General features: G+C 45.7%; 1 protein-coding gene across 1 annotated transcript in view; it reads left to right on the forward strand.

The window, feature by feature from the left end:
• Positions 1-1,840, forward strand: part of LOC125442484 (polypeptide N-acetylgalactosaminyltransferase 9-like) — a 108,208-nt gene extending 106,368 nt beyond the window's left edge. The window contains exon 10 of the mRNA XM_048513852.1: positions 831-1,840. Coding sequence (XP_048369809.1) covers positions 831-977 — 147 coding nt within the window. The 3' untranslated portion in view covers positions 978-1,840. The remainder of the gene's footprint in view (positions 1-830) is intronic.
• Positions 1,841-12,400: the final 10,560 nt, after the last annotated feature.

Here is a 12,400-nt window from a genome sequence, read left to right on the forward strand (position 1 = left end):
TGTGCACTCCAACACATGCCAGCTGGGTGACCTTGGGCTAGTGACAGTTCTTCGGAGCTCTCTCAGCCCCACCCGTCTCACAGGGTATTTGTTGTGGGGGTGGAGAAGGAGATTGTAAGCCCATTTGAGTTTCCTTACAGGAGAGAAAGTGGGGGATATAAATCCAAACTCTTCTTCTTCTTAGGATACAGCCTGTTTTTACATCCAAGCTATTTGATATTAGTTCATATCAATAAGCTTACAACTCTTTTCCAGCTTCTTTATTTGAGTATATACCACCAAGATTACCAGTGAGTTTATTGGCAGCCTCCAAAACTGAGCTGTTCCACCTGGCTTTTGGCGAGGCTGGCCGCTGAGTTCCGCTCCTCTTTGATGCCCATGTATCACCTGTTTATCTTTGGCAATTTGCCAGCCCCCTCCCAAGGTTAGGACCGGATGCCATCTATCAATTTGAGGATGGGATGTACTATTGCTACTGTTTTAACTCGATTTTAATGATGTTATTCAATTTGTTTGTATACTGTTATTTTTTGTCTTTTGTTTAATTTTTACACCGCTCTGAGCCCTTCGGGGATAGAGCGGTCTATCAAATCGAATTAATAATAATAATAATAATAATAATAATAATAATAATAATAATAATAACAATAATAATAATAATAATAATAATAATAATAATAATAATGAGGATGAGGATGAGGATGAGGATGAGGATGAGGATGAGGATGAGGATGATATATGCTGCAGGGCCTTTATTTTTTAGCATAGTCTCCATAATGATTAACTTCCTTCTGTCCCTGAGATGTCTGTATTCTTTATCTGCTTTCCAGAACGGTCCAATCATCAGTCGAGACACAGGACGGTGTCTAGAAGTAGAAATGTCCAAGGATGCTAATTTTGGGCTGAGATTAGTGGTACAAAGATGTTCGGGGCAAAAATGGATGATCAGAAACTGGATAAAACACGGCCGGCATTGATTTCGGAAGATGCCCTTTCGGAAGAGTCTTTGACCAGGAGCCGGCATCCTGCCAAGAGACTCGGGTTTAAGAGGACTGCTGTATTGAGAAGACAGCTCAAAGAAGAAGGTGTCGAGGACCAGGGTTGTGAATTATGAGACACTAATTGTTCCTTCAAAGAGATTGTGGGAGACTGGCACCCCATGTGAGACTGCTGAAGAGCAAAACTGTCTTGGTCGTTCCACTTAACACTGCAGGTGGGAGCTTCTGTGATTGAACACCACTCCATTCAAAGGTTGCCTGCATGTAGAAAGCTAGCTTGTCAGGGAAGAAGCCTAGGCTAGAACCCTGCTGTCTGACTTGCGGAAGGGATCGTTCTGTATGGAGGAGTGTACAATGATCAGAACCTTCCCCCCAAAACCTGGAGGGGCAATAATCCGTACATGGGTTTTTGCACTAGAGAACTAGGCCTCACATCTTGTATCATTGGGGTGTCCCAGGAAGACTCATGCAAGCATTTGGTTCTTCAGGCTACCTTGAGAGGATCAAAACAGACCATCCGCCAGAATTTTCTTTCTGCTCTTTAGGAAGAAACAAAGGGCAGCCATATTTGTGATGCATTTTCAAGACTGGGGGGTCTCTTGCCTCAGCGATGAAGGGCCTGGGGTGGAAATACATGTGTTAGCTTTAAGTTGCTGACTGATGCACAGCTCCTGTGGTGAACAAAACCATGTGCCTTTTCTACTGTACTTCCTATCCGAGCGGACCAGGGGATCCCACCTCTTCAGCATGTCTGACTGAACTCTCTGAACGACCACCACAAGAAAAAAGTACCCTGTAAATAAATTACACTGCAAAAATCTAATATATGATACGTTTCAACAGTCTTTGCCTGGGAGTCTCTCTGTAAAGTAAAAGTAACATTATTAACTACTGCAGGGTAAAGGCAGAAGTAATGTTCTGAGGGGAGAGAAGCTGATTTAGAAGGGTCATCGAAGCCGCTTGATCAAAACATAGGCCTGTGATGCATTCAGCGCTTCCCCGGGGCTGTTTGCTCCACAGTAGGGTCTCTATACATTTTCCAGTTTACCTGCGAGGAAGTGCCCCGCTGATTATTCCATGCCCAGCCGTCATTTTGCCTGCCTCCTGCTTCTGGGCCAGGAGGTTGTTGCCGCTTTTTCCTTTGGATTTCATTTTTAAAGATTGTTTTAACTGTCTGTGGCTCCTGTGTCAAAAGCGTCAACGCTTTTAAGAGAGAGCCAGCGTGGTGTAGTGGTTAAGAGCAGGTGCACTCTAATCTGGAGAATCGGGTTTGATTCCCCACTCCACCACATGAGTGGCTGTCACTGACTGCACTGCAGATTGAACTCTCTGTCTTTTTAGGAACTGGTTCAAGCGAGACTTTTTGTCTGTTGTTGCAGGGAAAGCGAAGCAGACAAGGCCTCTTCCTGCAGGGCTTTCCAGCTCCTCCCTACCTTTCCCTGATCCACAGAGCAGGAGTTCTGCTCATTCATTGGCCACTGATCAGAAGGGCTTCTGCAGAACTGGCTGTTATGGGAAAAGTTCCTTTCATTGGGGTGGCTAAGCCCCTCCACCTCCTCTGTGTCCTGGCAGAGCTATAAGGAAGGATCACATGGAGATAAAATAACAAATCCTTTCCTTCCTGCTACTTGTCTACATTATTATGCATTTGGTTAGACCTCACCTGGAATATTGTGTTCAGTTCTGGGCACCGCAATTCAAGAGGGACATTTTTTTTAAATTTAAATGTATAGACCGCCCCATCCCCGAGGGGCTCTGGGTGGTGCACAACAATATCAGTGTGTATACAATGTGTAACAAGGGTCACAATAGTGACCATATTTACTAAAATCTATTAAAAACCATTAAAAATCATTTAAAACAGCGGCCAAAACAATAATAACGGCGTCCCATAACCCAATTCATTAAAACCTCCCCAGAAGGAGGAAGTGGCCGGACTCCTCCCTAAAAGGATAACAAATGTATATACGTGAATGGAATTGTAAAAAATAAGGGAGCAAAGGAGCACAGCAAAGGAGGGGGGCAAGCTGGAACGGGTCCAGAGGAGGGCAACCCAAATGGTGAAAGGTCTGGAATCTGTGCCCTACAAGGAGAGACTTAGGAAGCATAGAATTGGTAGCTCTGGAACCCAGATGTCACATTAAAAGTCATATTGTGTAGTTTATAAGAAGTATGAGCGACGCTTCCATTAGTACCTGATTTTTGGAGTAAAAATGTTTTGCAAAGCTGATCACCGAGGCGTGAGCCGACCTGGTATATTAGGAGGGTTGATGGAGCTTGCCAGATGGCATCACTTGATCTTACAGAAATAGTGGCACACAGCCGGTGCTTCAGCACATGCCCATGTTTGAATAGTGGTCCACAGGTGTTTTCCAGGCGTTGCACCAATCAAAACTTGGGACGCGTTGCCACATGTCCCCCAGGTGCTTAAATCCAAATTTATTCAAATGGGGAATACAGCCAACCAGCAACTGCTTCACAACAGCAATGTATTCACATATTATGCACAGAACCTTTCCTAGGAATGCAATTATTCCCAAGTCTAGCAGCCAACAGTGAACCCAGACTGGAGCTAATTCTGCCTACTATTGTACTCCGCCATGATGTTTCAGCTCCCACAGGATTCTTGTATAGGAATGTTGACATCTCTGGGATGTCATGTTGGTGAGGGAGCAAGCGTGTTTTCTGCTGCTCCAGAGCCTAAGACCAGGAGTAATGGGTTCAAGGTGACGGAAAAGAGATTCCACCTAAACATCAGGAAAAACTTTCTGACAGTCAGGGCTGTTTGACAGTGGAATTCACTGCCTCAGAGAACATAAGAACATAAGAACAAGCCAGCGGGATCAGACCAGAGTCCATCTAGTCCAGCCCTCTGCTACTCGCAGTGGCCCACCAGGTGCCTTGGGGAGCTCACGTGCAGGAGGTGAAAGCAATGGCCTTCTGCGGCTGTTGCTCCCAAGCACCTGGACTGTTAAGGCATTTGCAATCTCAGATCAAAGAGGATCAAGATTGGTAGCCATAAATCGACTTCTCCTCTATAAATCTATCCAAGCCCCTTTTAAAGCTATCCAGGTTAGTGGCCATCACCACCTCCTGTGGCAGCATATTCCAAACACCAATCACACGCTGCGTGAAGAAGTGTTTCCTTTTATTAGTCCTAATTCTTCCCTCCAGCATTTTCAATGGATGCCCCCTGGTTCTAGTATTGTGAGAAAGAGAGAAAAATGTATCTCTGTCCACATTTTCTATCCCATGGTGGAGTCTCCTTCGTTGGAGGTTTTTAAAGAGAGGCTGGATGGCCATCTATCAGGAGTGCTTTGATTGTGTGTTCCTGCATGGCAGGAGATTGGACTTGATAGCCCTCTTCCAACTCTATGTTTCTATGATTCTATGATGCTGGACTAGGTGGTTCTATGGTTCTATATCCCAACTGCTGGTTTCTAAAATTCCTTTTAGCCCCTCCCAGTGCAGCCTCCTCCAGGCTGAAGTACCGACAAGGGAAAAGTGTTTTTCAGGAGCAGGTTCACTTTGGTAATGAGGTGGAAGTTGGCAGATGCTTCCTGGTTCTCAATCAAGTTTTTACGATCCCCTGTCTGGCACTGCATCTCCAGATTTTCGAACCTGATTTCCGGCCGCCCTGGTGCTTCTTCGATTGCTTGCCATAAATTCACTTCTCGCTCTCAATCCAGCTCCTCAATCAGAAATGTAGAAATGTCCCTCAACCTGCCAGGAAGGAAGCGAATTGGCAACAGACCTGTTTACACGTGGAAATAAAAGCAGTGGCAAATGGGTTTGCAGAGTTTGCCAGGAAATGTCATCGTTGCTGGTTTCTCTCTCATGAGGCTGAATCAGGGCTTCATTATACAGCTGTTCCATGCATGCACACACCCCAAAAACTGTCACACTGAATACAGGGGACCCTTGTGGGATGGAGGTAAGGCTGCCAACATCCAGACTAGGCCTGGAGATCTCTTGGAATTACGACTGATCTCCACACAACAGAGATCAGAGCTCCTGGAGAAAATATCTGCTTTGGAGGGTGGCATCTATCGCATGATACCCCACTGAGGTTTGATTTATCATTTTTGTCAACGTTTTCCATGCATTTTCGGTTTGCTTACATCGGGGTGTCTTGTTCATTTTGCTTGAATATTTTTCCCAGTGTTTATAGGGTTTTTTAAAAAAAATACTCTGTATTTAGTAATTAGATATGCACCGTGAGGACAAATGTGATTATGAATAGCAAGAAGAAGAAGAAGAAAAAGAGTTTGGATTGATATCCCCCCTTTCTCTCCTGCAGGAGACTCAAAGGGGCTTACAATCTCCTTGCCCTTCCCCCCTCACAACAAACACCCTGTGAGGTAGGTGGGGCTGAGAGAGCTCCGAGAAGCTGTGACTAGCCCAAGGTCACCCAGCTGGCATGTGTGGGAGTGTACAGGCTAATCTGAATTCCCCAGATAAGCCTCCACAGCTCAGGCAGCAGAGCTGGGAATCAAACCCGGTTCCTCCAGATTAGATACACGAGCTCTTAACCTCCTACACCACTGCTGCTCCAAGAATCATTGAAACCTTAGAGCCAGTGTGGTTTAGTGGTTTAGAGCAAGCAGATTCTAATCTGGAGAACCGGGTTTGATTCCCCACTCCTTCACCTGAGTGGCAGAGGCTTACATGGTGAACCAGATGTGTTGCCGCACTCCTACGTTCCTGCTGGGTGACCTTGGGCTAGTCACAGTTCTCTCTGAACACTCTTAGCTCCACCTACCTCACAAGATGTCTGTTGTGGGGAGAGGAAGGGAAAGGAGCTTGTAAGCCACCTTGAGTCTCCTTACAAGAGAGAAAGGTGGGGTATGAATCCAAACTCTTCTTCTTTTGTAAAAAAAATAAACAATGTGCATATTTGCGAATGGAAAATGTTTGGAAAAAGTGACTAGAAAGCCAATAAAATGGCTTTCGTTGCTATCTTGCTGCTTTCAGAAAGTTCAGGGACAAATAGATGCGTTTGAATCTGTGTGGAAAAGAAATTCAAAAGCATTCCCGTTTCCAACCTGTCTGCTTTCTCATAAGCCCATCCTTGCACTGAAGAATGAAAAGGGAATCCTTCCACTGTCATTGAGATGATGTCAATTGAGATTATCTTTGTTATCTTCAAGCTGTTTGTCATGTCCACCCTGCAGACCTTCTCCTGCAAAGCTTCAGAAGTTCCCCACCAGAGGCAAAATTCATTTGCTAAAACAGCAATCCTCCCACCCACCCCAAGTCAATAAGCTATTGGGGTGCTTATTACCCTTGAAAAACCATCTGGTTTCTCTGGGAAACTTTGGTCATTCAGGCTCGGCACTCAGATGCACTGAAGCAAATACGTTCAGCCAGGTGGCAAGAAAATATGTCAGGAAAATTTAATTACTGAACTGCCAAGCTTGTTGTGCATCTAGTGCCGTGGTGGCGAACCTTTGGCACTCCAGATGTTATGGACTACAATTCCCATCAGCCCCTGCCAGTATGGCCAATTTGTAGTCCATAACATATGGAGTGCCAAAGGTTCACCACCACTGATCTAGGGCCGTGGTGGCGAACCTTTGGCACTCCAGATGTTATGGACTACAATTCCCATCAGCCCCTGCCACCATGGCCAATTGTGGAGCGCCAAAGGTTCGCCACCACTGATCTAGGGGATCCAGCATGGCGTAGTGGTTAAGAGGAGGTGGACTCTCATCTGGTGAACTAGATTTGTTTCCCCACTCCTACATTCCTGCTGGGACTAGCCAAAGTTCTCTCCGATCTCTCTTGGCCCCCACCTACGTTCAAGGTCACAGTTCTCTCAGAACTCTCTCACCCTCACCTATCTCACAAGATGTCTGTTGTGGATAGAGGAAGGGGAAAGGAGTGTGTTAGCCACTTTGAGACTCCATATAGGAGAGAAAGGTGGGATAAGTCCAAGGTGAGGTATAAAGGTGAGGTATAAATCCAAATTCTTCCCAATTTGGATTTATACCTCATCAGAATGTATGACAGACCAGAACAGGGGAGCGCAGTGAAGAAATCTTCTCCTGTTCATTTCCACTACATAATACATGTTCCTCTCTTTCTGCAATCCTAAATTAGATCTCATTAGCTAACGTTTTCCATCTGTGGATGTCGGAGGTGAGAACCCGACCCGGCGTGTTTGTGACCACCTGAAATTCATTGTTGCATTGCTCTCTTCTGAACATCTTTGGCTGGTACAAAATAACCTGCTGAAAATTACCTGGTTGGCCTGCAGAATTTTAATTAAAAGTACCAAAAAAAAGCAAAAGAAAAAGAAGAAGAGGTGAGCATCTCAAAAAAGCAGTCGCTGGATGTAATAATGCGAATCTCAAAACGCCTATTCCGCTCCAGCTCCAGCACAGCGCTCATGTTTTAATAATACCTTCTTGTTGGTAGATAACATTCTAAATGCCATGTAGCTTCTGAATATTGATTTGTTTGCTTTAGAAATTGCTTTCCTCCTCGGAGAGCATTGCTAGGGAGTCTCAACCATGACTGGAATGGCCGACGATGGATCCTGATTGAATTAACCAATGCTAAATTAATTTTTTTCCCCTTCCTATGTTGAAATATCCTTTTTTCCCTCTCTCATGGAAACATGTTTCCTCCGCAGAGGTTTGTCAGACCATGATTGAAATCCAATCCGTAGTGAGGTAGGGGTGAGCAAATGTCCTTTGTTCCGTTCCTGTCATCTTCCAGAAATTCTCTTTGCACCATGTTCTTCTTAATTCCAGTTTCTCACAGATGCTTGTCATCAAGCGGAACATGGGTCTTTTCCTACCTTTGCATTCCCCACCCAAGTACTTCAATAAAAGAATATGGATTAAGGTTTGCCAGCTCTGGATTGGGAAATACCCTGTTTCCCCGAATATAAGACATCCACGGAAAATAAGACGTAGTAGAGGTTTTGCTGAAGTGCGAAATATAAGGCATCCCCCAAAAGCAAGACGTAGCAAAGTTTTTGGTTGGAAGCATGCCTGACGAACAGAATACAGAAATATGAGACATCCCCTGAAAATAAGACATAGTGCATCTTTGGGAGCAAAAATTAATATAAGACACTGTCTTATATTCGGGGAAACACGGTACCTGGAGGTTTGTGGGTGGAGCTTGAGGAGGGCGGGGTTTAGGAAGGGGAGGGGCTTCAGCAGGGTATAATGCCACAGAGCCCACCCTCCAAAGCAGTTCATTTTCTCCAGGGGAACTGATTTCTGTCATAGAAACGTAGAACTGGAAGGGACCTCGTGGATCATCTACTCCCACCCACTGCACAACACAGGAAGTTGACAACTCCCTCCCCCCCAATCTTCCAGTGACCCCTGCTCTGTGTTCAGTGGAAGGCAAGAACAAACTTTCATGGTCTTGGCCAATTTGATCCCTACCCAATCCCTGTCCAATCTCATCTCCAGATCCATCACCGGTAGATCAGTTGTCAATCCAGGAGATCTCCTACCCCTACTTGGATGTTAGCAGCTCTATCCAGGAGCCATATGTCTGATCATATCTAGATTCTGTTAGTGTGCCCAGTACAGTGATAGCTCAGAGCATTTTGGGGGTGCCATAAACCTGGAGATCAACCTCTTTACCTGTTTTCTGCCCTCGCTCTCTTCAAACTAGTGCAGTAAGCTCTGCATGCTCCCTATAGAGCTTTCTGAACTCTGTAGGGATTGCTTCCTCTGCTGACAGGTTAGCCATGACTTTGGTTGCCCTAGCAACGGGCAGCTAGAAATGGCACCTGAATGGTGGCCCAAAGTAGGGATCTAATTAGTTTTGGAGCTGACATGCAGAGCTCACTATGCTGGGTTGAATGTGGTGTGAGAAAGAGAGGCAGTAGAGAGGATTCCAGGTGAGGGTAATGGTCAGGCAAGTGGGCAGGTGGCATATAGAGTTGCCAGCCTCCAGACGGGCCTAGAGGTCTCCCAGAATTTCACACCACAGCTATCAGCTGCCTTGGAGAAAATGGCAACGCGAGAGAGCAAACTCTGTGGTATACCACAGATTCTAGGTAGAATTCCTCTCCAAATCTTGCCCCTCCACAGGCACTGCTCCCACACCTCAGGCCAGAGTTGGCAGCCCAGCTGGGAGCTGGCAGGTAGAAGATTGCTGAACCTACCCCCACTCCTCCAAAATCTTCCATCTCAGGTGACTGACTCCAGAGCAACTCTATAGCTTATTGTGGCTGCTTCTCCCAGTCCGGTTTATACCATTTCACTATTTACATTAACCTCAGGTGGCTCAGGGACTGTGTTTGCCTTCTATTGGCTCATATACCCCTTCTGTGACTTCAGCAGAGGTTCTGTGACTGACATTTAATTTACACCAAGACTCAAGAGAGGCAAAGTTCCTTTGTGGTTATTTACTTTCTGCTAAACTCAGAACAAACATAATTATTGCACAGTGTAAGACTCAGGTCGTAACAGAGATCTTAAAAGCTTAGTATTTCAAGAAGCTTAAATAAGCTAAAGAGCGTAAGTGGTTTACAGCGCAATCCTATGTGGAGTTACACCTTTCTAAGCCTGTTGACTTTGCTGGACTTAGAAGAGTGTAGCTTCCTTGAGGATTGAACTGTTAAGGAGCACAGTCTTATTCCACCTAGGTAGCCATGGCAATCTTCAGCAGAAGAGTAAAATTCAAGTCCAGGAGCACCTTAGAGATCTGTAAGATTTTTGGGATATAAGCTTTTGAAAATCAAAGCTTCCTCATCTGATAATGTAAGCTTTGATACACAGGCAGCCCGATCCAAAGCACAAACCAGCCAGGGACAGCGCTGTTACTGCTGTGCCCCGGGGGTTTTCATATGGTGCAGGGAAGAGCTTTTAAAAATGGCCACCTGAAAGCCCTCCACGGGGCCTAATGGAGTTATGCCACCCTTTCAGGTGGCTTCAGTCCATGGTCCTGGCTGGAACATCCCCAGCCCTAACACCTGGGGTGAAAGGCATCCAATGTTGGCTCTACCCCAGGGAATGGCCTGGCCCACCCACCCCGCATCCCGTGCTGGTGTCGGATTGGCAGCAAATATTTCTGGGTTTCACTGCCACAGAGCCAGGGGTAGCTGGACACTAACATCCTTGCCCTCTCTGCCAGCAGGGATACCCCTTACACTGGCAGAGGGGGCCAGACACCGGCGCAAGGGAGAGAAAAGGTTGCAGTTTAAGAGAGTTTGAAAAGCATGGGGATTCTCTGATCTGAGAGCGCAGTGAGTTCTAAGAGGGGAAAACATGTGCACAACTGAGAATCCAACCCAAAGGGAATATACACTCAACGTGAAGGAGACCAGAAGTGCCTAAACAGCCTACATTTCCTTAATCTGAATTATCTTGTAATATTTTACCAATTACTGTTCCTTCAACGGTCTTTTTTTAAAAAACCAACCATAAGCTTCTGCTTTATACAGTTCAACATTTCCTGATTTAAAGAACAGCAAACATTTGAAGTTTGAGTGTCTTCTGAGGGACGGAAGATCTATGAGCCGTTGGCATTTCTTCATGTCTGTTGTCAGTTCTTTTGAGCTAAAAGACAGGGGCAGAAATGAAGGTAACTGACGAAGCAGGCGATAAACTGAGTGAAGGGTGAATTAAACTCATTTTTTAGCAATATCAGTGACTGGTCTTCCTCTAAAGCCCGCACGGTTTGGCACCACAGAATTGTTCGCTGCCTTGGTTTGGTCAAACCAGATGAGGGGCGATTCTGAGAGCGGCTGTCACAAATTTATAACACTGATCTGTCAAGATTCCTCATGGGACCTCACCATATGTTTGCGTCTTGGGGAGGTAGGAAGAATATCACACCTGATGGATGTGTATTCCTTAGCTTTGATTTGCCCTAGGCTCCACTTGTTATATAAAGAGGTGGGGGGTAGATATCTGACCTTAGAGACATGGCACAGACTGGGAAAGGGAAACTGGTTTGCTAGATGGGAAGCTGGTGGGGGGGGGAGGGCAAAGAGCAGGGGTTTAGCTAGTAGCAGGGATGTTTGAATTTTAGTTCCAGCAACACTTGAGTGTAGCCTGTTTGTCACTCTAATACAACACACAGTCACAGCCCCAGACTTGCTCAAAGACAGGAATCAATACTTTAGAAGCAGAATTCTTGTTATATTGATGACAAACAGAGGAAAGACGATGACTATATTGTTTGAACGGAACGCAAGGGGACAGGCAAAAGAGATATATCAGCCCCCCTTCCGCTCTGTGGAAGCCCATTTTGGCTGTTAACGCAAATGACCAGGAAAAGGATTTCTCTTTGCTGCGCCTAGTTTGTAAGTCCCCGGAAGTTTCATTTGTCGTCTATTTTGCAGGCCTTCTGGGGAAGCTTGAAGGGGTGCTTGTTACAAAAGGCCTTCAAAAGAACATTTAATTGCATTTTTTTAAAAGAGGCTTTTAATTTGGACGGCCGTGTCACTGTCAATTTTTGCTGCTGAGAGTTGATTTTTGGTGCTTTCGTTACGGCTGCATCCAAAACGTTGCGTTTCAGTTCTATACTTGCCAGCCACTTTGTGCGATGACTTTGAACCAGATGTCAGTTGGAGCTGCTTTGAGCCACAGTGACGTTGAATGGGATGTAAATTTGAGCCTCTTTGAGCAGGGTGTAATTTCTAAAATAAATAAGATATCCAGATACATATTTAGCAGACATGGGAATGCATGTCAACGTTTTAATCTGCGCCCACCATTGTACCATGCTATTTTGCTTGCCACAGCAGTTAAGGAGTTTACCATGTTAGGTTGGCACCATCTTCTCCACTTCTTTGGGACCAATACTTCTATCATTGCTTAGCAGGGCGCTGAGAAATTCAGTCAGGAGAGAAGAAGAAGAGAAGAAGAGTTTGAATTTATGCCCCACCTTTCTCTCCTGTAAGCAGCCTCACAGCAACTTACGAACTCCCTTCTTTCCTCTCCCCACAACAGACACTTTGTGGGATAGGTGGAGCTGACAGAGTTCTGAGAGAACTGTGACTGGCCCAAGGTCACCCAGCAGCTTCATGTGTAGGAGTTGGGAAACAAACCCAGCTCTCCAGATTAGAGTTGACCACTCTTAACCCCTACACCAAGCTGTTAACCTTATGCACTGTAGATAATTCCTCTGTTTATTTACCCTGTTTCCCCGAATATAAGACATCCCCTGAAAATAAGACGTAGTAGAGGTTTTGCTGAAGTGCGAAATATAAGGCATCCCCCGAAAGTAAGACATAGCAAAGTTTTTGTTTGGAAGCATGCCCAACTAAGGCCGCTTCCGCATGGAGGCAGAAGGGGTTGGGTCGGCGCAATCCACACTGACCCCTCTGGGACCGTTCGCATGGACAGTCCCAGAAATGGCAGGGATGATGGCGCAGAGCTGCGCCGTCATCAGAGTGACTCACCTGTCCTGCGGCCCTCTGG

The sequence above is a fragment of the Sphaerodactylus townsendi genome, linkage group LG13 (genome assembly GCF_021028975.2).
Source record: "Sphaerodactylus townsendi isolate TG3544 linkage group LG13, MPM_Stown_v2.3, whole genome shotgun sequence".
Classification (NCBI taxonomy): domain Eukaryota; kingdom Metazoa; phylum Chordata; class Lepidosauria; order Squamata; family Sphaerodactylidae; genus Sphaerodactylus; species Sphaerodactylus townsendi.